This window comes from Sturnira hondurensis, unplaced genomic scaffold, assembly GCF_014824575.4.
Source record: "Sturnira hondurensis isolate 20B ecotype Veracruz unplaced genomic scaffold, ASM1482457v3 Scaffold0013994, whole genome shotgun sequence".
NCBI lineage: Eukaryota > Metazoa > Chordata > Mammalia > Chiroptera > Phyllostomidae > Sturnira > Sturnira hondurensis.
The window spans coordinates 1,042,132-1,065,893 of NW_028086625.1; the positions used below are offsets into that span (position 1 = coordinate 1,042,132).

The 23,762-nt window shown below is 44.7% G+C and overlaps 2 protein-coding genes across 4 annotated transcripts; both read left to right on the plus strand.

Moving 5' to 3' along the window:
- The first annotated feature begins 492 nt into the window (after positions 1 to 492).
- On the plus strand, positions 493 to 4,885 carry EBP (EBP cholestenol delta-isomerase). Its single transcript, XM_037062410.1, has 5 exons — positions 493 to 618; positions 1,627 to 1,945; positions 3,460 to 3,496; positions 3,625 to 3,755; positions 4,390 to 4,885. The coding sequence occupies exons 2-5, from the start codon at positions 1,645 to 1,647 to the stop codon at positions 4,605 to 4,607; spliced, it is 687 nt and encodes a 228-aa protein (XP_036918305.1). The 5' UTR covers positions 493 to 618; positions 1,627 to 1,644; the 3' UTR covers positions 4,608 to 4,885.
- A 2,630-nt stretch (positions 4,886 to 7,515) lies between these two features.
- TBC1D25 (TBC1 domain family member 25) lies at positions 7,516 to 23,621 on the plus strand. 3 transcript variants are annotated; one of them, XM_037062413.1, is made up of 7 exons: positions 7,516 to 7,782; positions 9,788 to 9,897; positions 11,278 to 11,432; positions 21,297 to 21,424; positions 21,562 to 21,750; positions 22,026 to 22,646; positions 23,028 to 23,621. In XM_037062413.1, the coding sequence occupies exons 1-7, from the start codon at positions 7,663 to 7,665 to the stop codon at positions 23,385 to 23,387; spliced, it is 1,683 nt and encodes a 560-aa protein (XP_036918308.1). In that variant the 5' UTR covers positions 7,516 to 7,662; the 3' UTR covers positions 23,388 to 23,621. The 3 variants fall into 3 exon arrangements, with proteins under 3 accessions (XP_036918308.1, XP_036918306.1, XP_036918307.1); XM_037062411.1 differs by having other exon boundaries at positions 22,026 to 23,621; XM_037062412.1 differs by lacking the exons at positions 7,516 to 7,782; positions 9,788 to 9,897 and adding an exon at positions 10,987 to 11,092 and having other exon boundaries at positions 22,026 to 23,621.
- The last annotated feature ends 141 nt before the right edge of the window (positions 23,622 to 23,762 follow it).

The following is a 23,762-nucleotide window of genomic DNA, read 5'->3' on the forward strand; positions in this document are numbered from 1 at the left end:
ATTACTTTTTTCTGACTTTAAGTCGAGAGACGTGAGGGTGGCCGCTAAGAGGTCCTGAACGCTAAGGTAGAGGATAGAGGCGTAGTGTACAGGATGTGATCTGTCTTAGTATAGTTTTATTGCGCATTCCGGCATTAAGATTGAAGGATTGTCTGGGAACTGACTAATTGACCTGCTTAGAAAATCAGGGCAAAGATGAAAGGACGCAACGCAATGCTGATTCAATCGCAGACGATAAAGATGACTACTCACTTTCCCAGACGACTGACAAGGGTTGGGAAACTGAAGCCTAGACTAGCTGCGGGTAGGCTTCAAGCAGGAAACGCCTACCATCCTCGGCCGTTCCGGACTTCACCCACCTCCTGACTGTGGCTCAGCCAACAGCGAAAATGGCACCATGCTTGAGGGCGGGGCCGAAGGCACACAGAGAGCTCCTATTGGTTGGAGGCAACACGGGCCGCCTCCCAAGTCCCTCTATTGGCCAACTCCGTAAGATGAAAAAACTAAAGAAGTAGGTTTGAACTAGGGTTGTAACCCTAGTGTCTTGAGGGAGCCCTCAGAACAGCCCCAAGAAACCTAGGAACCTGTAGGAGAAGCCGCTCTTGACAGCGCTACTGGGTGAGTGCCCCCGCGCCTGGACTGCCACGCCATCCCTTAGCTTTCCATTGCTAAACGGCCCTCCCAGAGACGCGCCAGTATGAGACCCTTCCCTTCCACCCCACCACCCTTCCTACCACCCCCATGCGCCTGCGCGATACCCCGGCTACTGCGTGGTTGTCCAGACTACAGAAAGTCCTCTTTCTCATTGGGCAGCTGGACTAGAGAGGGTTCTAGTTCTGATTGGTGGTCTCTATATTTAACTCTCCTTTTCCTTGGTAAGCGCTACGAGCGCTAGTCCTGTGCTTTCCACTTTGCTTTTTCTTGCAGGTTAAAGGTAATGTATGCTATTGCGGGAAGCGTGTGGGAAGCGTGTGGCTTTCCACACACTGAACCTGAGGATTGTAATTCTCATTAGTCTTATCCCTTCTGCCCTGCTGCGGAGAGGGAATAGCTATCCGCTGAACGGGGCAAGACACCTACCCCTCCAATGGGACTCAACCTGGTGTCTGCATCTTTCTCAGCCGACACTGACCCCTGATGGCAGGGAACTGGTCTGGTTACTGTGTCTACCACATCATATGGCTCCCAGAGGGCAGAAACAAGATTTCAGTCTTCCTGTGGCCTTATAGCCACGTTTTAAAAAATATTTTATTTATTTATCTTTAGGGGGGGAGGGAAGGAGAGAAGTATCAATGTATGGTTGCCTCTCATGAGTCCCCTGCTGGGAACTGGCCTGCAACCCAGGCATGTGCCCTGACTGGGAATCAAACCGGGATCATGTGGTTCACAGGCCTGTGCTCAATCCACTGAGCTGTGGCAGCCAGGGCATAGCCACGTTTTTAAAACAGCATATAATTACTTTTTGTGTTTAGTCCAGTTTTACAAGTCTATTAACTAATAAATTTAGTCCATTTGCATTTCTTGTGATAATAAACAATTTGGATTTGAATTTATGATCTCATTCTGTGCATTTTATTTGTTCAGATTTTCCTCTTACTCCTCTTCTTTCTACTTATCCACTCACAGCCTTCAGCCAACAAAGATATGGCTACCAATGCCAGTCCCTTGCACCCATACTGGCCTCGGCACCTGAAACTGGACAACTTTGTGCCTAATGACTGCCCTACCTGGCATATACTGGCTGGCCTCTTCTCTGCCTCTGGGGTCTTAGTTGTGACCACATGGCTGTTGTCAGGACGTGCTGCTGTCATCCCACTGGGAAGCTGGAGGCGACTGTCCCTGTGCTGGTTTGCAGTGTGTGGGTTCATTCACTTAGTGATTGAAGGCTGGTTCAGTTTCTACCACAAGGACCTTCTTGGAGACCAAGCCTTCTTGTCCCAACTCTGTGAGTCCTGAGTTCTTTCATGTGCTGTGGTAGGGAATTTTCTATGCAGGGATTGGCCTAAATGTTTAGCTGCCTACCAACTTTTCTTCTATTAATTTGTTTAAAAATTTAACTTAACTTCATGTCACATATATTCACATAGGTCAAAAAAACACAAACCATGTAATGAGGTATATAGAGAAAATCTACTTTCTGTCCACCAAGTTTTGCCAATTATTAACCACTATTAACAATTGCTTGTTTTTTCCAGAGTTTATTTACACATAAATTTTACACAGAAGCCTCAGTTTGCTCAATCGTAAAAGAGGGATAATATCCAAATATATGTAAGGCACTTAGAACAGTGTTTGGCAAACAGTAGATGCCATATAAGTGTTTATTATTATTACTAGTAGTAGTAGTAGTAGTTGGCAGACAATACGTGCTCTACAACTATTGCTGTCATCATTGTTTTTATTTTTCCCTGTGTAAACAAATGATAACATGCTATATATACTTCTGAACTTTGCTTTTTTAATTTATTTAATTAATTGTTGTTCAAGTACAGCTTTCTGTCTTTTTTGAACTTTGCTTTTTTAAGCCAGGTCATTCCTCATCAGTTCATAAAGGGCTTTCAAAGCATAGATGTCACAGAATTATTTCACTTGTCTAGTATTGGTGGGATTTCCCCCAGGCTTTTGCTATTATAAGCAATACTCCTTTTTGGCCTCATGAAGAAAACTGCTATGAACATTGTTATACGTTATACAAGTTTTTGTGTGGACATCTGATTTCATTTCTCTTGGGTAAATATGGAGGAGTGGCTGGGTTGTATGGTAGGTGTGTGTTTAACTTTATGAAAAACTGCTAAACTGTTTTCAAAAATGGCTGTACCATTTTATATTCTCACCAGTGGTATATGAGAGTTCTAGATTGTCACTGACACTTGTAATGGTCAGGTGTTTCTTAAATTATAGTCCATCTAGTAGATGTGAATGATAGCTCATTACGTGGTTTTAACTTACTTTTACTTAATAACCATTTGGAAATCCTCTTAAGTGAAGAATGTACTCCAGTCTCCTAACTGTTTTATATTGTGTAATCTGCCTTTTTCTTACTGATTTTCTGCTCACTCTTTTATTAATTCATCTGTTCACCTTCATTTTCTCTCTCTCTCTCTCTCTCTCCCCCCCCTCCCTCTCCCTTTCTCCCTCTTTCCCTCTTCCTCTCCTCCCTCTTTCTCATTGACTACTTCATTCACTCCATCATCTATATCTGCCTCCTTTTATTCTACAGATATTTATTGAATACCATGCAATCACAGAAAGACTTACTGTTCTATGTGAGGTTTGCACACATTATCTTGTACATATATATTAACTCTAAAATCCAAACAGCTACCCCATTTCAGATAAGGAAATGGAGGCATGGAGAGGTTATAAAGCCTGCCTTATTACATAGGCCCTTAGTTCCTTTTCCTGCCTTTATTTTTTTTCCTGCCTTTATTCTTCACGTATGTCTCTTGTCTTCTTCAGGGAAAGAGTATGCCAAGGGAGACAGCCGATACATCCTGTAAGTCTTTGCCTCTATCAAGGGATACCTGAATTGGTTTGGGGTGGTGGTAAGTCAGGGGGCATTAATGGGGTGCCCTGTGGTTAGAGCACAGTGATGCCAGTGTCACACCATTCTTTTTCTCACAGGAATGACAACTTCACAATATGCATGGAGACTATGACAGCTCTCCTGTGGGGACCACTAAGCATTTGGGTGGTGGTTGCCTTTCTCCGCCAGCAGCCTCTCCGCTTTGTCCTACAGCTCGTGGTCTCCGTAGGTGAGGAGAGGACCCACACTTGTTGCTGGAGGGATTATCAGGGATGCGAATACATGGGTGGCATCCATGTTGGTGGGATCTCTCAATTATGCCTATCCAGGGCTGAGTCAGACTGCATGACACATTCCTTGAAGTTCCAGAACAGCCATCCCCTCTCAGCCTATCTTCTCAAGCAGGAAGTGTTCATTTCTCCTCCTCTTCCATCACAAAGTCTCCTCTGAACGTTACATGAGGTTGTCGATGCTGGCAGGAAGCCCTTTGGTCCTCTGGGCTTAGAATTTTGAGCCTCTTTCATCTGAGATCTAGTCTTCTTATGTTCTTACATGGTTAGCTTTATTTAATTCTAAAAATGTGAGTTCTCTTTAGTCCTGGAATCCTGAGCTGTCTTGAATTAAAGGATTTTGAGCTCCCTTAAATTCTGAAAATATGAACTCTCCTGGGTTCTGAAATTCTCAGGTTCTGATTTCTAGAATTCTCACTTTTCTGATCTTTGAACTTTGCAGCCATATGAATTCAGAATTCTTAGGTCTCTGAATTTGGGAATCCTAAGTCCTGAGATTGTAAGTGATGACTTGGAAAATGCTTTGGAATAGCTCCTCACAGGGTTTACCCCTTTCCCTTCCACCTCCCACAGGTCAGATCTATGGGGATTTACTCTACTTTCTGACGGAGTACCGTGATGGATTCCAGCATGGGGAGCTGGGCCACCCACTTTACTTCTGGTTCTACTTTGTTTTCATGAATGCCCTGTGGCTGGTGCTGCCCGGAATCCTCGTGTTTGATTCTGTGAAGCAGCTCACCCGTGCCCAGAGCCTGCTGGATGCCAAAGCCACAAAAACCAAGAGCAAGTAGAACTAATGAGGAATGGACTAGGCTTGAACACTGGCTGATGACAAACAATTCACCTGCCAGAAGAGTCCAGTTCTTGCTCCCACAGGTTGAAAGGATAAAGTGAATTGATCTGTCAAAACTCAGGCTGATGGGCAGGCACCAAAAGGGCCAGAAATGGGGAAGAAAGGAGCTGTGTGGAGCTACTGCCAGGAGCCGTTGGGACAAAAGTCCAAGAGAACCTAAGAGGTTTGCAGTGGTGGCATTTTTTAAAACCAAGAAATAAAAGTCTTTGACCCTAACACTGAGAGATCTTTAATTACTGATGCCCCATAACTGACCCCACAGATCCCTCCACCACTCACTCATTCTACAGACCACCATTCTCTCAGCCATAGATCCCCATCCTCATTACATATAGACCTTCAATCACATACACCTCACAAACCCTGATCACTAACCCTGGAGATTCCCAAGATGGCTGATTATATTCATGAGTCACACACCTGCAGTCTCTTTGAAGGAGTGATCTACCCACGCCCTTGAAGTTCTTGCCAGAACACACCTTCTCGTTTTTTGCAATAGGAATGGGCTGAGAATTTCCCAAATCTTCAAGTTCTAGAATTTCCTCAGCCTCTTGCCTCCTGAGTAGGCACCCCACAGACACCTTGTTAACTCCAAGGACCCACATCACTGACCCCACACACTCACCCATCACTACCCTAAAGATCCCCATCATTTACCCAAGAGACCCCACAAAGCTCTTGTCCACAGACCCTCCGATAACACTTAAAACAGCTATTACTCTCCCCACAACAGCCTTTCTTTTGCTCCATAAACCGCCCATCATTCACCTGACAGACTTCTATCACTCACACCCAAAACCCCAATTACCCAGTAGATCTTCCATCACTCACCCCACATCCTATCACTTATTCCACAGATTTCCATCATTTGCTCTACAGATACCCCTCATCCTTCATCTCACAGTTGTCATTAACATCAGACCTTCAGTCATAAAACAAATGGATACTTGAGGAATTTTGAGGAGGTGATAAAGAATGAATAATAAAACTACAGATACCTGTAGGCTGGCTCCAGGTGACCTGTGCAGAGCAGGACTTCAGTCCCAATCTTGGCTGTGCTTAAGCCTACAATGTAACTTTTGAGAAATGCCTCAGTATTAAGTCCAAAGCCATGAGTTACTAACTTACCTCATATCTATCACTTATTTCATCATTTCTTAAGGTATGCTGGCTTTCTTGCTCTTCCTCAAACATGTCAAGCATAGCCTTACCTTCCATCCATTGCATGGTCTACTCTCTGTGCCACTCACTATCCCCTTGACCTTAAGCATGTTTCTTCCTGACCTTTAGTATTTTCATCTGTAACATGCTACCTCATAGGGTTTTTATGCAGATTAAGGGAATTAATATATGTAAACTATCTGGCATACAATATGTATTTGTTGAATGGAAGAATAAATAAATGAAAGAAAAAGTTCTCCCCCAAACATGGTAAGAACCTCCTTTTTGGTCTCCTTTTTCCATTACCTTTCCATCCAAGGCTGTCCACATCCAAGACAGAGGCTTCTGACCGCATCATACCCACATCTAAAACCTGTGCTCTAAGGATAACCTCCAAGCTACAGGCTAATGTTTTACTCATCCCACCCTATAATTTTAATGAAAAGCAGACTCTGAAACTCCTTGTTTCCATCAAGAAAAAAATCCAGCACTGCCATAAGTATTTTTTGATTCCACCACATGGGGCAAGATAAATGTGCCAATAGCCCTCTTCTGGTTTTCAAAAAAATTTCCCATTTATACATTCCAGAAAATAGATGTCAGTTTAATATAAATATCAAGGCAACAATGTATTTTAAACGATACAAAAATAGAATCTTAATGTTCTTTTTTTAAAGATTTTATTTTTAGAGACAGGGAGGGAGGGAAAAAGAGGGAGAGAAACATCAGTGTGTGGTTGCCTCTCGCCTTAGTGGGGACCTGACCCACAACCCAGGTATATACCCAAACCAGCAACCTTTTGGTTCGCAAGCTCGCGCTCAATCCATTGAGCCACACCAGCCGGGGCACTAATATTCTTTAAAAAGTTAATACTGCTCTGGCTGGTGTGGCTCAGTGGATTCAGTGCCGAACTGCAAACCAAAGGGTGGCTAGTCTGATTCCCAATCAGGGCACATGCCTAGATTGCAGGCCAGGTCCCCAGTAGGGGGCGCATGAGAGACAACCACACACTGATGTTTCTCTCCTTCTCTCCCCTCCCCTCTCTACAAATAAATAAAATCTTTTTAAAAAAATGAAGGCCAACTTTGCCCTGGGTGTTGTGGTTCAATGGATGGAGCACTGGCCTGCGAACCGAAATGTCGTTAGATTCCAGGTCCGGGCACATGTCTGGGTTACCGGCCAGGACCTCAGCTGAATGCCTGTGAGAGGGGCAACCAATCCTATATATCATTGCTGTTTCTCTCCTGTTTCTCCCTCCCTTCCCCTCTTTATAAAAGTAAATAAATCTTATTTTCTTAATTCTGGAAAAGGGATTATTTTTCCGTTCAGCGTATTCATTACGAGAGATGGCCACAGCATTTGAAATAGATGACATCATCTGAAACTGAGGCACGAGCCAACTTGGTGCAGGCTGTGGAAGGACTTAACTTCACCTCGCAGTACCTTCCTTCCCCACCCCAACCCACCCCTCAGTTCTCTCGCTCCAATAGGTCATCACTTTAACACTACGAGAATTCAGAAGTAAACTACCCAAACAACCAAATCGCGACAAGGGAAGGCGGGGCCTAAGTAGGCACCTGCGCACTGGCTGAAGTAAGGCAAAATGCCCGACATTGGGGGCGGGGCTTCTGGCTACGGTACTGTATACGCACGCGCAGAGGCGACCTCCACTCTGCCAGGTGGGAGGGGCGGTGGCAGGGGTTGCTAGGGTCGCGTAGCGCCCTTCGCGCCTGCGCCCGGGCGCAAGGTGGGGCTGCGGGCGCCTCACAAGGAGCGCGCGCAGAGGTAGGGAGGCAACTGTCACCTGTCTCCCTAAAGGGGGTGGCGGCGAGATGGCGACGGCCCCTGGGTCTTCGGACTTGGCCGGCTCCAGAGCGCCCTCACCTGGCGGGGGAGTCCAAGCAGCAGCGGCTGAGGAGGAGGAGCGAGAGGTGGTACGGGTTCGAGTCAAGGTGAGGTTGGCTGACGCTCAACCAGACTGCCCGGGGCTGTCATGGAAGGAGAAGGTGGTGGCTGTCCTAGGATGGAGGGCGGGACCTGAGGAGGTGGGGTGTTATCTTAGGGGCGAGGCTTGAGGGTCTAGTGATAGTGGCAGGGGTTGGAGTAAACTGGAGCTGGGAATGTGGGGCAGGGCTGGAAGGCGTGGCGACGAAAATGAAGGGGTAGGGGCCTATGGAGTTGGATGAGTGGAGATTATGGGTAGAGAAGAGAGGCTATAGGGATGTAGGAGGGGGCTTAATAATTGAGGAGTGAGGCCCTGAGCAATGGGGAAGGGGGTGGGTGCTGCCTGAAAAGGAGGCACCGAAGTCAGTTAGCATGTGTTGAGAGTACACTTTTGTGCAAGTCTCTACCTGGATGAACTCACAGTTCGTGGGGGAGACGAACAGCTAAATAAATGAGATGCTGCGGACACTGGTGAATGTCATGAGGAAATAATAAAAAGGTTCTGAACTAGGGTGTTACTTTACCCAAGGTTGTATAGGGAAATTCCCAGAGAGGTATTGAAGAAGCAGAGACTGGAATTAGAAGGAGTCAGCATGTGCCTATCAGGGGGATGAGTGTTCTAGGTAGAGGGAATAAATAGCAATGGCAAAAGCTGGGAGGTGTGGATGAGCTTGGCATGTGCCCTTAGGCTCCCTTATTGCTGGAGCCAAGGGAGTGAGGGTAAGAATGGATGAAGGTGAATCACAGAGGTGAGAAAGGGGAGATTGTGAAGGGCCTTTGGTGTGTACTCTGAGTAAGAAAGCTGTTAGCCCTGGCTGGGGTACCTCAGTGGATTGAGCGCCAGCCTGCCAACTAAAGGGTTGCTGGTTTGATTCTCAGTCAGGGCACAGGCCTGGATTGCGGACCAGGTCCTCAGTAGAGGGCATATGAGAGGCAACCACACATTGATGTTTCTCTCCCTCTCTTTCTCCTTCCCTTCCCCTCTCTCTAAAAATAAATAAATAAAATATCTTAAAAAGAAAAAGAAAGCTGTTACACTAGTTCCAGCAAGCAGCGATGGTGACTTGGACTAGGGTGGTGGTACTGGTCATGTTAAGAAAAGGGTAGATTCTGGAGAGAAGAAGTAATTGGATCCCTTCAGTGTCCTAGAGGAAACTCTAAAGTAGAAGTTTGGATGTTCAGAAAAGAGATGATACCTGAGCTGAGTGAACCATTTGAAGAAAGTAGGAAGGACCCTCAAGAGAACAGAAGCAGCACAAGTAAAGGCCTGAAACCAAGGGTGTGTTCAAAGTAACTTTCAGCAGCTTGGTAGTACCAGCATGTAAAGTTATAAGAAGCTGACAGGAGACAGGCTGGCTGAGGTCCTATAGGCCCACCTGTTGGGAACCCTTTCAAGATATTTAAGCAGGAAAAATAGGGGAAGGGTCATCAAGGAACATGTATGAAGGGCACATGGACAATGCCAAAGGGGGTAGAATCGAGGGTGGGAGGTGGGGATGGGTGAGGCAAGGGGGAGTAGTGGGGAGTGGGGAATGGGGACAACTGTACTTGACCAGCAATTTTAAAAAAGATATTTAAGCAGGGGAGTGTTGTAGCTTGATGTACTACATTGGTTGCAGCATGGAGGACTGATTTAATAAAGGTCAGACTGGACATGATGATCCTGGCAACCATCGTCGAAGGGAAATAGAGGAAGGACTGAGTACCTGGACTATTGCAGTACCCCCCTCCTCACTAGACTGCTGCTGTCTCCCTTGACCTCCACTCTGTTCTAAACAGAGCAGCCAGAAGGATCCTGTAAATCTTAAGTCAGAGTACATCCTTCCTTCCTCAGAACCCTCCCAATGCTCCCATGTCACTCAAAGCAAAAACTTAAGTCCTCACCATCATCTAGAATGCCCACCTTGCCTTGATATGGTCCCTGCCACTTCTCTGACCTTGCCTCCTACTGCTCACTCCACTTCAGCATGATGATATGCCTCTGATAGCCTCCGTCATGTCTTCTCTCCTCAGAAATGTGAGAGCTTCTTGCCACCTGAGTTCCGCTCTTTTGCTGTTGACCCCCAGATCACCTCACTTGATGTGTTACAGCACATCCTCATCAGAGCATTTGACTTGAATGGGTGAGTAATAGGATGCTGGTAGTCAACCAGTGGGCAACCTACCTCAAAAGCAATTGTTTGGATTTTTTTTTTGTTATTGTTGTTCGGTAGGTTGTTTTGTTATCATAAATAAACCCACAGTGAACAGCCATATAGGTGTATCTTGGAGCATTTGAGGAAATCTAGTCATGGATTAAAGGGGGTATGCTTTTTATTTTTTTCAAAGAGTTTATTTATTTATTTTTAGAGAGATTGGAAGGGAGGGAGAAAGAGAAGGAGAGAACATTGATGTTCTGTAAGAGAAATATCTATCAGTTGCCTCTCATGTGCCCCCAACTGGGGACCTTGCCCACAACTCAGGCAAGTGCCCTGACCAGGAGCTGAACCAGGAACCACCCACATCCCATCCAGTTCACAGGCCGGCACTCAGTCCACTGAGCCACACCAGCCAGGGTGGGTCTGTGCTTTTAAAAATGTCAATTAATTGGCCCTGGCTGGTGTGGCTCAGTGGATTGAGTGCCGGCCTGTGAACCACAGGGTTGCCAGTTTGATTCCCAGTCAGGGCACATGCTTAGGTTGCCAGCCAGGTCCCCAGTAGGGGGCGTGCGAGAGGCAACCACACATTGATGTTTCTCTCCCTCGCTTTCTCTTTCTGTTCCTCTGTCTAAAAATAACTAAAAAGCCTTTTAAAAAATTTCAATGGATGGTTCCAAAATGTTCTCCAGACAGGTTTTACCAATTTATAATCTCACCAGCAGCATATTAAATATGTTTCCCTGACACCCTCATAAACATTGGTTATTAGAAAACACTGGAGATTTTGCCAACCTGGTAGATGAAAAAGTAGTGTCCCTCACGGGCAGGTGTGATGGTTATTTTGTTGTGGTTATTTTGTAGGAATACTTGCGCATGGTAACAAAACTCAAAAGAGTACAAAAGTGATGGGTATTGGATGTTTCCATGGTTACAGTAGTCATCACATGACACGCCTCTTCGCATAGTTACATAAGTATATCTGAAGAACAAATTTCTAGTTGTTATTTGACCATTTTGCTTAAACATCTTTTGTTGTGAAAAATGACAATCATACAGATTGCTTTTTTATGCAGAAACAAGACTGCTTTCTTTCCACTTCTATCCTTCAACTACCCTGTCACCCTCCCTAGAAGGTACCAACATTTTACCAGTTTCCAATGTGTCCTCCAGATATAAGCAGGTGTGTGTCTGTCTCTGTGTTTGTGTAGCAAAGATGAACAACCTGCCCACAATCCTTAGCATAATACCTAGTATATAGTAGATAGTTGTCAACACCATCTACCATCCCTTGATTCTTTTGAAAAGTGTCCCTAAAGCCTCCAGGGCAACTGGGGCACTGAGAGCTGCCACACCTCTCATGAGCAGGAAGAAGAACTTTGGCATCAGCTACCTGGGCCGGGATCGGCTGGGGCAGGAAGCTTACCTCTCACTCCTGTCTGACTGGGATCTCAGCACGGCTTTCGCCACAGCCTCCAAACCTTACCTGCAGCTGCGTGTAGACATTCGGCCCACTGAGGACAGTGAGTACCCAGTGTCCTTCACAGAATTGCTCTGGGACCTACCTACCATGTCCCCATATGATGACTCTGCCCCTTGCAATACCCTCCTTCACATTGGGTTAGGGAGCACGGTAGCCTAGGCCCAAGTCTTGGCTTGGCCACTTTTCTTTACCTATTGATTAATGGTATCTTAGGGCTATCGGGAGGATTAAACAGGGAAATTTATGTAAAGTACCTGTGTAACTGTGCATGGCTGTGTAGTGAATACTCAAAAAGTATTAGCTCTAATAACAATAATTATCATTTTATATTTACTATGGTAGCATATAATCTAGTAATATATAATTATATAATGCAATATAACAATAAAGCTATAGATTGTATGTTTCAATTATGATAATATGTAAATATAACAATGCTGATTATAATGATAGTTGTATTTATTCATTCACTCATCTTGCACTCATCCATTTGTATTATTTTTTTAACATCAGTACACTATAGTTTCTATAATTTTTTAAATTTTTATTGTATTTTTTTACAATTTGTATTCTTTTTTTATCTTTTTATTTTTTTAGATTTTACTTATTTATTTTTAGAGGGAAATGGAGAAAGAGAAGAGAAACATCAATATGTGGTTACCTGTCACGCACCCCCTATCAGGGACCTGTCCTGCAATCCAGGCATGTGCCCTGACTGGGAATCCAGCCAGCGACCCTTTGTTTCACAGGCTGGGACTCAGTCCACTGAGCCACACCAGCCAGGCCTGTATTCTTGTTTTTTAAAGATTTGTTTACTTATTTTTATTTTTTTTAAGATTTTATTTATTTATCTTTAGAGGGGAAGGGAAGGAGAGAAAGAGAGAAATATCAATGTACGGTTGCCTTTCCTGAGTCCTCTGCTGGAAACTGGCCTGCAACCCAGGCATGTGCCCTGACTGGGAATTGAACCAGTGACCCTTTGGTCTGCAAAACCAGCACTCAATCCACAGAGCCACCCCAGCTAAGGCCATTTCCATATAAATTCTTAGAGTATTTGTTCTAGATCAGTGAAACGTACCATTGGTATTTTAATAGGAATTGCAGTGAACCTCTAGATTGCTTTGGGTAGTATGGACATTTTAATGATGTTAATTCTTCCAATCCATGAACAGGGTATATGCTTCCTTTTATTTGTATCTTCCTGAGTTTCTTTTTTCCATATTCTATAGTTTTCTGAGTACAGGTCTTTTACCTCCTTGGTAAAATTTATTCCTAGGTGCTTTATTTTGATTGTTGCTATAGTAAATAGAATGTTTTTCCTAATTTCTATTTCTTATAATTCATTGTTGCTGTATAAAAATACCATTGATTTCTGAATATTGACTTTATATCCCACTACTTTGCCAAATTCACTTATTAGGTCGAGTAGTTGTTTGGTGGAGTCTACAGGGTTTTCTTTCTTTTTTTCTTTCTTTTTTTAGGTTTTATTGATTATGCCATTACAATTGTCCCATTTCCCCCCTTCATTCCCCTCCACCCTGCACACCCCCTCCCCCATTTCCCCCTTTAGTTCATGTCCATGTGTCACAAGTTTTTTTTAAATATTTTATTTATTTATTTATCTTCAGAGGGGAAAGAGAGAGGGAGAGAAACATCAATGTATGGTTGCCTTTCGTGTGTCCCCTGCTGGGAGTTGGCCTGCAGGGAACCGGCCTGCAACCCAGGCATGTGCCCTGGCTGGGAATCGAACCTCGATCCTCTGGTTCGCAGGCCCGCACTCAATCCACTGAGCTACGCCAACCAGGGCTACAGGTTCTTTATATTCTATATTTCCCATACTATTCTTGCCCTCCCCCCCTATCTATTTTCTGCCTACCATCTATGCTACTTATTCTCTGTACCTTCTCCCCCCTTCTCCACCTCCCACCCGCCCCTGTTGCTAACCCTCCATGTGATCTCCATTTCTGTGGCTCTGGTCCTGATCTAGCTGTCTGCTTAGTTTGCTTTTGTTTTAGGTGTGGTTGTTAATAACTGTGAGTTTGCTGTCCTTTCACTGTTCATATTTTTTATCTTCTTTTTCTTAGATCTAAGTCCCTTTAACATTTCATATAATAAGGGCTTGGTGATGATGAACTCCTTGAACTTGACCTTATCTGAGAAGTGCTTTATCTGCCTTTCCATTCTAAATGAAAGCTTTGCTGGATAGAGCAGTCTTGGATGTAGGTCTTTGGATTTCATGACTTGGAATACTTCTTTCCAGGCCCTTCTTGCCTGTAAGGTCTCTTTTGAGAAATCCGCTGACAGTCTGATGGGAACTCCTTTGTAGGTGACTGTCCCCTTATCTCTTGCTGCTTCTAGAATTCTCTCCTTCATTTTAATCCTGGCTAATGTAATTATGATGTGCCTTGGTGTGTTCCTCCTTCGTTCCATCTTCTTTGGGACTCTCTGAGCTTCCTAGACTTCCTGGAAGTCTATTTCCTTTACCAGATTGGGGAAGTTTTCCTTTATTATTTGTTCAAGTAAGTTTTCCACTTGTTGCTCTTCCTCTTCCCCTTCTGGTACCCCTATAATTCGGATGTTGGAATGTTTGAAGATGTCCTGGAGGTTCCTAAGCCTCTCCTCATTTTTTTTTGAATTCTTGTTCCTTTGTTCTTTTCTGTTTGGTCATTTTTTCTTCCTTCTGGTCCACTCAATTGATTTTAGTCCCAGTTTCCTTTCCATCACCATTGGATCTCTGTGCATTTTCCTTCATTTCACTTAGTGTAGCCCTCATTTTTTCATCTAATTTGTGACTATAATCAACCAATTCTGTGAGCATCCTGATCACCAGTGTTTTAAACTGTGCATCTGATAGGTTGGCTATCTCTTGGTTACTTAGAAGTATTGGCTCTGGGGCTTTGATTTGTTCTGATTGAGCCATTTTTGGTCAGGTCGCGCCTGCTACATATGAGGTGCGGAGCCTTAGGTGTTCACCAGGGTGGAGCAACCCAAGTAGCTGGGTTGTGACCCTATATGTGGGGGCGTGGTCAGAGAGGGCCATTGGCATTTTTTTCTGCTCTCAGATTTCAGTCCTCTCTGCTGCTTCCCACAAGCAAATTGGACCCTTCTGGTGCTGGTTCCCAGGTGTGTGGGCCTATGCATCCTCCAGAACTCCGTGGGTCTCTCCAACGAACTCTCTGTGAGCCTGGGGGCCTCTCCTGGCACCTCGCCCCCTGAAAGTTTTTCCAATTGGTGCTTTTCGGTTTTATTTCTCAGCACTGGGGCCATGGTTTGTGCAGTCTGTCTCACTGTCTGTTTTTTCACCTGGTTTATCTGCACATGAATGTGTGACCATGGTCAGCCAGCCACCTTGTGCCCTCACTGGGTCTGCCCATTGCCACCTGTACACCTGGATCAGTCTCGCTGCTTTTCCCTACCGCACCCCCTTTCCACCAGCCATTGACTGTGCCCCTCTTACCGGTCCGGATGGGTGGTTCATTGTTGTCAGACTTCGGTACAGTTCAATTTTCTCTGTTTTGGTTGCATTCTGGTTTATAAATCTTTGTTGTTCATAAACTTGGTTGTGCGAGGAGGTACAGTGTTTCCACCTACACCTCTGTCTTGGCCGGAAGTTGGGTTTTCTATGTACACTGTCATGTCATCTGCAAATAATGACAGTTTTACTTCCTCCTTCCCTGTTTGGATGCCTTTTATTTCTTTTTCTTGTCTGATTGCTATGGCTAGAACTTCCAATACTATGTTGAATAAGAGTGGTGGAAGTGGACATCCTTGTCTTGTTCTTGATCTCAAGGGAAAAGCTTTTAGTTTTTGCCCATTGACTGTGATGCTGGCAGAAGGTTTCTCCTATATGGCCTTTATTATGTTGAGGAATGCTCCCTCTACTCTCACTTTGCTGAGTGTTTTCTTCATAAATGTGTGCTGGATTTTATAAAATGTTCTTTGCATTTATTGATACAATCGTGTGGTTTTTGTCCTTCATTTTATTTACGTGATGTATTACATTTATTGATTTGAGAATATTGTACCAACTTTATGTCCCTGGGTTGATCCCACTTGATTATGGTATATGATCTTTTTAATGTATTACTGCATCCAGATTACCAATATTTTGTTGAGGATTTTAGCATCTATGTTCATTAGAGATATTGGCCTGTAATTTTCTTTCTTTGTTGTGTCTTTACCTGCTTTTGGAATTAGGGTAATGCTGGCCTTTGTAAAAAGAGTTTGGGATTCTTTCCTCTTCATGAGTTTTTTGGAGTAGTTTGAGAAGAATAGGAGTTAGTTCTTCTTTGAATGTTTGGTAAAATCATTCTGTGAAGCCATCCAGTCCAGGGCTTTTGTGTGCCAGGAGGGTTTTTCTTTTTTCTTTTTTTAGATTTTTTTTGAGAGAGGGAAAGAGAAGGAGAAAGAGAGGGAGAGAAACATCAATGTGTGGTTGCCTCTCATGCCCCATACTGGAGACCTGGCCCACAACCCAGGCATGTGCCCCGACTGGACATCGAACTGGTGACCCTTTGGTTCACAGCCCACTCTCAATCCACTGAGCTACACCAGCCAGGGCTGCCAGGAGTTTTTTGATTACTACTTCAATTTTTCCAGTTATTGGTCTATTCAGGCTTTCTGCTTCTTTTCGATTCAGTTTTGGAAGATTGTATGTTTCTAGAAATATATACATTTCACACAGGTTGTCCAATTTCTTGGCATATAAATTGTTCATAGTAATTTCCTGCAATACTTTGTGTTTCTGTGGTATCAGTTGTTACTTCTCTTTTATTTCTGATTTAATTTATTTGGGTCTTCTTTCTTTTTTTCTTGATGAGTCTGGTTGGAGGCTTGTCAATTTTATCTTTTCAAAGAACCCTCTCCTTGTATTCATTGATCTGTTGAATTGTATTTTTTTTTTTAGTCTCTATGTCATTTAATTTTGCTCTGATCTTGATTAGTTCCTTCTTTCTACTCACTCTGGGCTTTGTTTTTTGTTGTTTCTACAGTTCTTGTAGATGTCGGGTTAGGTTGTTTATTTGAGATGTTTCTATCTTTTTTAGGTAAGTCTGTACTGCTAAGAACTTCCCTCTCAGGGCTGCCTTTGTTGTGTCCCATAGGTTTGAATTGTTGTGTGTTCATTTTCATTTGTTTCTAGGTGCTTTTTGATTTCTTCCTTAATTTCATTGTTAACTCATTCATTATTTAATAACATATTATTCAGTCTCCATGTATTTGAATGATATTTGAGTTTTTTCCTTGAGGTTGATTCCTAATTTCAAGCCATTGTGATCCAAGCAGATGCTTGATATGATTTCAGTTTTCTTGAATTCGTTGAGACTTGTTTTGTGCCCTACCATGTAGGCTGTCTTTGATAATGATCTATGTGCATTTCAAATGAATGTATATTTCACTTCTTTGGGGTGAAATGCTCTGTAAATATCAGTTAAGGCCATTTGATCTAGGGTGTCATTCAATGCCACAATATCCTTATTGATTTTTTGTTTGGAAGATCTGTCCATTGTTGACAGTGAGGTGTTAAAATCCCCTATGATGACTGTATTGCTGTTGGTCTCTTTCTTGAAGTCCTCCAGAATTTTTCTTATATACTTAGGCTATCCTATGTTGGGTCCATATATGTTTACAAGAGTTATATCCTCTTGTTGGATAACTTCCTTAAGTATTATGTAGTGACCATCTTCATTTCTTGTTATGGCCTTTGTTTTGAAGTCTACTTTGTCTAATGTAAGTATTGCCACCCCAGCTTTTTTTTTCCTGTCCATTTGCTTGGAATATTTTCTTTCGTCCCTTCTCTTTCAGTCTGTGTTAGTCTTTTGTTCTGAGGTGAGTCTCTTGTAGACAGTATATGTGTGGGTCATGTTTTCTTATCCATTCAGCTACCCTATGTCTTTTTATTGGAGCATTTCATCTGTTTACATTTAAGGTTATTATTGATAGGTATTTATTCATTGCTGCCAGCATTGGTTTTTAAATTGATTTGAGAGAGAGAGAGAGAGAGAGACGGAGAGAGACAGAGAGAAACTTCAATTTGTTGTTCTACTTATTTATGCATTCATTGTTTGCTGCTTGTATGTGCCCTGACTAGAGATCGAACCTGCAGCCTTGGCATATCTGGACGATGCTCTAACCCACTGAGCTACCTGGCCAAGGCATGCCAGCATCTTTTTTTAAAATATATGTTTATTGATTTTAGAGAGAAAGGAAGGGAACGACAGAAAGAGAGAGAGAGAGAGAGAGAGAGAGAAACACTGATTGGTTGCCTCCCATCATGCCCCTGCTGGTCCTCAAACCCACAAGCTAGGTATCTTCTGTGACCAGGGATAGAACCCCCAACCTTTTGGTGTACAGGACAATGCTCTAACGAACTGAGCCACACCGGCAAGTGTGCAGGCATCTTTTTAAAATAACTACCTTTTCTACAGTGACTTGAAATGCTACTTTTGTGAATATTGAGCTTCCATGTGCACTTGAAATTAACATGTACGTCTAGTCTTTCTATTGCATTCCACCAATTGGCTCTCTTTGTCTATTGCTATGCTAGCTAACATCATATTTTTATTACAATACTTTTGTGGTAAATTTTAATAAGGCAAGCTTTGCCATCTTCCCACTCTTCTTTTCTTGACTCTTCTTTTTCTTAACTATTCTTTTTTTTAACTATTCTTGAATGTGAATTGTTTCATATGAACCTTAAAATAATTTTATCCATGTCTATGGAAAACTCCATTAGATTTCTGATTAGCATTGCACAGCATTTACATATTAATTTAGGGTTTGGGAAGCTTGACAAAATTTTGATGAGGACATGCAGTACATATAGCATATATTATATAATACTGCAAACAGGGTCTGAGGTCACACCCCATAATGGAACACTTGGGTGTTTGTTCAGGAAGATGTGTGCACATTCACACTTAGTGGGGTTACATAAAGACTATGTTTAATCTCATGTTAGTTCAGATCAGGTTTTGCCACTAGATGAGTTTGTACTTGTAGAAATCATTTACCCATTTTATTAATGGGTTCTTCCTTTTTAAAATCAATATCGATTTTCCTGTAATGTTTTTGGCCTTGAGTGATGCTTTTTCTGACATTCATATTGCTGCTCTTGCTTTCTGTTTGTGTGTGCCAGGTACAATATCCCTTCAGGTTTCTTCAATTTTCCCCCTTTCTCTGTCACCTAGTTTTAGATGTCTCTCGTAAAAATCCCATAGCTGGATTTATGCTTTTCTACACAATTGGCAGTGACATCTTTAGAGCACTTTTCCACTCCAGGGTTCCCCGCCCTCCTAGCCCTAAAATGGAAGCTTTGGCTTTGGAACATGTCTAAGTCTAATTCTTCCTCTGATCCCTAACCCTTAACTTCTGGGTTTTGCTGAAACAGTAATTTTTGTTTCTTTTTAAATTCCAGGCTATCACTATCTTGTCTTTAGAGTCGGTTACTTATGTTTCAGGAATGCTAAAGTAACACTTGAGATTACAAACTCCCAATCACAGTGTCTCTGTCAGCTTATGTTTCACTATATATGTTACAAACTTGTGGCCCGTCGCCCTTTACCCTTCCTTTGCGTTCCCTACCTTGAACCCTTGTAGTCGTTTCCTTCAAGTACTTCTTTGTTCTCTTCTGATAAAGGTACAGGGGTTAGATGTACTCTAGTGATCAAAAATGTCTTTCTTTGGCCACCATAGATATGTATTGTTTTGGCTGGGCATGGAGCCTTTGGATCTTAGGCCTTTCTTCTCAGTGTTTCATAGGTACTGCGAGCTACTACTGTCTTCTTGCTTCCAGAGTGTGGAACAAGCCCATCACCATTCTGACCTTCTTTCTGTTGTAAGCAGCCTCATCCTTGTCTTTGGAAGCTGGCAAGCGTTTTTCTTCCTTCTTGGAATTTGGGCACTTCACCAGCATCTGGATAGAGTCAGAGGAGGCCTGCTATGTATGTGTTGTTTGTTAAATAATGCCATCTACGAGTTGGTGGGTCATTTCTTCACCTCATGGACCTTCTCCTTCATGCCTGTACGACTATACTGTCTCCTCCTTATCCCCCTTTCCCCCCTGCATTTCCCAGTATGTATATATTAGGTCTCCAGGTCTCTCGACTTTTTCACTTGAATCATGATGAAGCTTTAGCTCTGTGCCTTGAAGGGGTTTTTCTAGAGTTTTTCTTTCAAACCATTATTTTGGTCTTCTCCATTTTACCTATTCAGTAGTATGACCTCCATTTTATCTGCTTTGTTTTAATGCTCTGATTACTGTTTTAGAAAGACCACTCTGGCAGCTGTCAGGAGAGAGTAGAAAGGGGCGAATAGGAAGAGGGACTGGTTAGATGGCAGATTCAGTTGAGAGACAGGGTGACAAAGTGCAAATGAGAGAGGTGGTGGGATTAAAGTATGTCCTGCATGCAGAAGCCATGGCGCTTAGCAAAGGTTTGGCCCTGGGAGTTGAGAAAGCGGGAGACAGCAAGGACATCTCTCAAGTTTCTGGCTTAAGCAACTGAACAGATACACTGTTAACTCACATGAGGAACAGAGGAAGAGGTCATATCTAGATGAGCTCCCAGGCTCCCCTTTTGGACCCTTTCGGTTTGCAGTCCACCCTGAGACATCCACGGAGGGGCAGTGACGTCCAAATGAGGCCTAGGGTTTGCTTCCCCTTTAGCTCTGAGGGACAACATACAGTGAACTCCATGGAAATGCTGCTTAGGGATGGCACTTGCCTGCAAGTGACAACACATTATACAAATCCAAGTTGATTTGTTTCACGTAATAGAGTTTGAAAGCCACTGGGTCTTACTGTTGCTTTGTCCACATCACATTTGAGTTGGAAAAAAGGTCAAGAGAAGGGACAGACTTCTCCTGATGTTCCAAAGGCCAGAACTGGAGAAAATCAAGCATCGCATTGTTTCCTCTGTATAACATACACAACATACCTATTCCAAAAATATTTTTTCTAAAATCTACATAGGCTTAGCTGTAGAATCTTGGCCATTTACTAACCCTTTTGTCATTGTCTATAAAAATAACAATGATCATGGTAAACTATATTGTTTGTGGGAGAAAAACTAGCACGAATATAACCCTGGCTGGTGTGGCTCAGTAGATTGAGCGCCAGACTGCAAACTAAAGGGTCGCTGGTTTGATTCCCAGTCAGGGCACATGCCTGGGTTGCGGGGCAGGACCCCAGTGGGGGGCATGAGAGGCAACCACACATTGATGTTTCTCTCCCTTTCTTTCTCCTTTCCCTTCCCCGTTGTCTAAAAATAAATTAAAAAATCTTTTTAAAAAGAGTATGAATAATTTTTAAAAACCAACCATTTCATGTTGGTAGCATGAATATAGATTAAGAGTGTGGAAACTCTAGCTTTGGACCTGGGCTTCAAATTTTGGTTTGTTCACTCCCTGGCTGTAGGGCTTTGGGCAACTATCTAGTCCTGACTGTGCCTGTTTTCTCATAGAAAGTGGCAGTAGTAATAGTGCCTAATTGATAGGGTGGATGTGAATATAAAATAAGCTAATATTTGCAAAGGGCTCAGAATACCTCCTGGCACTTAGTACTATGGCAATATTGTCTCATATTCTTATTGTATATATTAAAAGCTAAGACCTTGTCATAGTACCTGGCGCATAGTAAGTATTACTTTTAGAGTCTGCCCAGCAATTTTGTGAGACAGTTACCTAATATAAAAGACAGTCCAATAGAAAAAGTGATCAATAAAATATATTTTTTTAAAAAGCATTATTTATGGCTCTTTTTTTTTTTCCATGGTTTAGATGACATGGAAAGAGAGGGTGGGAGTCGCTCATTGTCTTGTGGTAGCCTGGTGTTGGTAGGAGAGGAACCGCGCCCGGAGATCTGGAGTTCTCATCCCCATTCTCACATTGTTTCATTCCGTGTGTCCAGGCCCACTGCTGGAAGACTGGGACATAATCAGCCCCAAGGATGTCATCGGCTCCGACGTGCTGCTGGCTGAGAAACGGTCGTCACTGACCACGGCTGCCCTGCCCTTTACTCAGTCCATCCTCTCTCAGGTGGTTTCAGGGGCCCCCCGGGGCCCTTCTGTGGTTGTAGGGCAGGGCCTACCTGGCTCCTCTCATTCTGAGCCTGCTGGTTGGCACCTGCCCCTAGCCTGCCCACCTGACAAGTGGCCTCCCCCGCTCCTTCACAGGTGGGCCGCACCTTGTCTAAGGTCCAGCAGGTGCTAAGTTGGTCATATGGGGAGGATGTCAAGCCCTTCAAGCCACCCCTGAGTGACGCTGAGTTCCACACATACCTGAACCACGAGGGCCAGCTTTCCCGCCCCGAGGAGCTGCGCCTGCGGATCTATCATGGCGGTGTGGAGCCCTCCCTGCGAAAGGTGAGCTTCCTTAGCCACTCATTGGACCCATCACTCCCGCAGTCACGAGTAACTCATGAGACACATGCAGTGGACCACGCGGTCGTGGGATGGAGTGGTGATGGTCCAGTGCAGCAGGCTCTCCTTTACCAGGCGCTAGGAGTCAGAGGTGAAAGGCAGATCTTTCTGAAGGAGGACAAAGGTCCAGGGCAGGTGGGCAGGTGGTGACAGATGTACCCTGGGGTGTGGCGGCTCATCTGTAGGACCTCAGCCTCATCCTTTTTGTCCCTGGCCAGGTGGTGTGGAGGTACTTGCTGAATGTGTACCCAGACGGGCTGACAGGCCGTGAACGGATGGACTACATGAAACGCAAGAGTCGGGAGTATGAGCAGCTTAAGAGTGAGTGGGCTCAGCGAGCAAGCCCCGAGGACCTGGAATTCATCCGCAGCACTGTCCTCAAGGATGTGCTGCGTACCGACCGGGCCCACCCCTACTATGCAGGGCCCGAGGATGGCCCACACCTGCGGGCACTGCACGACCTGCTCACCACCTATGCCGTTACCCACCCACAGGTGTCCTACTGCCAGGGCATGAGTGACCTTGCCTCACCCATCCTTGCTGTCATGGACCATGAAGGCCATGCCTTTGTCTGCTTTTGTGGCATCATGAAGCGCTTAGCTGCAAACTTCCATCCTGATGGCCGTGCCATGGCCACCAAGTTCGCCCACCTGAAGTTGCTGCTGCGACACGCTGACCCCGACTTCTACCAGTATCTGCAAGAAGCTGGGGCTGATGACCTCTTCTTCTGTTACCGCTGGCTGCTGCTCGAGCTCAAGCGCGAGTTCGCCTTCGATGACGCCCTCCGCATGCTTGAGGTCACCTGGAGTTCACTGCCCCCAGATCCTCCTGAACATGAGGTAGAGCTCGTTGGACCCCCCGGCCAAGGGACAGACACTGGCTTCGGTAGCCACAGGGGGCGGCCCGTACGACAGAGGCACATGTTAAGGCCTGCCGGTGGGGGAGGCAGCGCTTTTGAAGATGCAGTTGACCACTTGGCCATGACCGGCCAGGGGCCTGGTGGTGGGGGGCGTCTCCTAAGACAGGCCAGTCTGGATGACCTCCAGCAACTCAGGGATAACACCAGACCCAGGAGGGACCCCCTGGTCCAGCTGCCCCATCCCATTTCCCTCATCAGCTCCAAGTCCCTTTCCGAGCCCTTGCTCAACTCCTCAGACCCACTGCTCTCCTCCTCTTCCCGCCCTGACTCCCCATCCTCCTCATCTCCTCCATCCTCCCAGGAGGCCTCTCCTGCTGGTGATGCAGCTGCAGGATCCCCCTTGATGCCAGAGGCGGGCTCCCCACAAGACCCTGGGAAGTCCCTGCCACCCCAACACCCATTGGGCTTGCCCCCGCCCCAGGAGTTTGGCCGGGGAAACCCATTCATGCTGTTTCTCTGCCTCGCCATCCTTCTGGAGCACCGTGACCACATCATGCGCAATGGGCTGGATTACAACGAGCTGGCCATGCACTTTGACCGCCTCGTGCGAAAACACCACCTGGGGCGCGTCCTACGCAGGGCCAAGGCTCTCTTTGCTGATTACCTGCAGTCCGAAGTGTGGGACTCAGAGGAGGGGGCTGAGGCTACAGCCTCATCTTGATTAGGCTCCCTCCAGCCCACCGTCAGCCCCGCCACATCTGCATTCTTTGCCATGAGGGCCTCCACGTGAGACCCCACCTCCCCGCCTGCCAGCCCTAGACCTGATGGAGTATGAGAGCCTCTCTCTGCGGGTCTGAGAGTACAGGGCTCTACTTCGGCACCATCCCATTGAGACTACAGCCTCTTTTCTGTTTTTGTTGCTTTGTTTTTAACAACTGTAATTTGCACACACGAAGGTCACTGTGGTCTATTTATTTCTCTGCCCTCTTTCTGGTTTTTGTTGTGAGTGGAGTTCTCAGAGGCTTTTCAAATGATGGAGCGGAAATAGTTCCCTTGGTGGAGGGCGGGTCATGCAGAGCCTTCTTCCCCAGTGGTG

Coding starts and splice junctions, on each gene's coding strand:
- EBP (XM_037062410.1), top strand. CDS start 1,645: ATGGCTACCAATGCCAGTCCCTTGCACCCATACTGGCCTCGGCACCTG. Junction 1,946..3,459: donor AGCCTTCTTGTCCCAACTCT/GTGAGTCCTGAG, acceptor TGTCTTCTTCAG/GGAAAGAGTATGCCAAGGGA. Junction 3,497..3,624: donor GGAGACAGCCGATACATCCT/GTAAGTCTTTGC, acceptor TTTTTCTCACAG/GAATGACAACTTCACAATAT.
- TBC1D25 (XM_037062411.1), top strand. CDS start 7,663: ATGGCGACGGCCCCTGGGTCTTCGGACTTGGCCGGCTCCAGAGCGCCC. Junction 7,783..9,787: donor TGGTACGGGTTCGAGTCAAG/GTGAGGTTGGCT, acceptor TTCTCTCCTCAG/AAATGTGAGAGCTTCTTGCC. Junction 21,751..22,025: donor TGGAGCCCTCCCTGCGAAAG/GTGAGCTTCCTT, acceptor GTCCCTGGCCAG/GTGGTGTGGAGGTACTTGCT.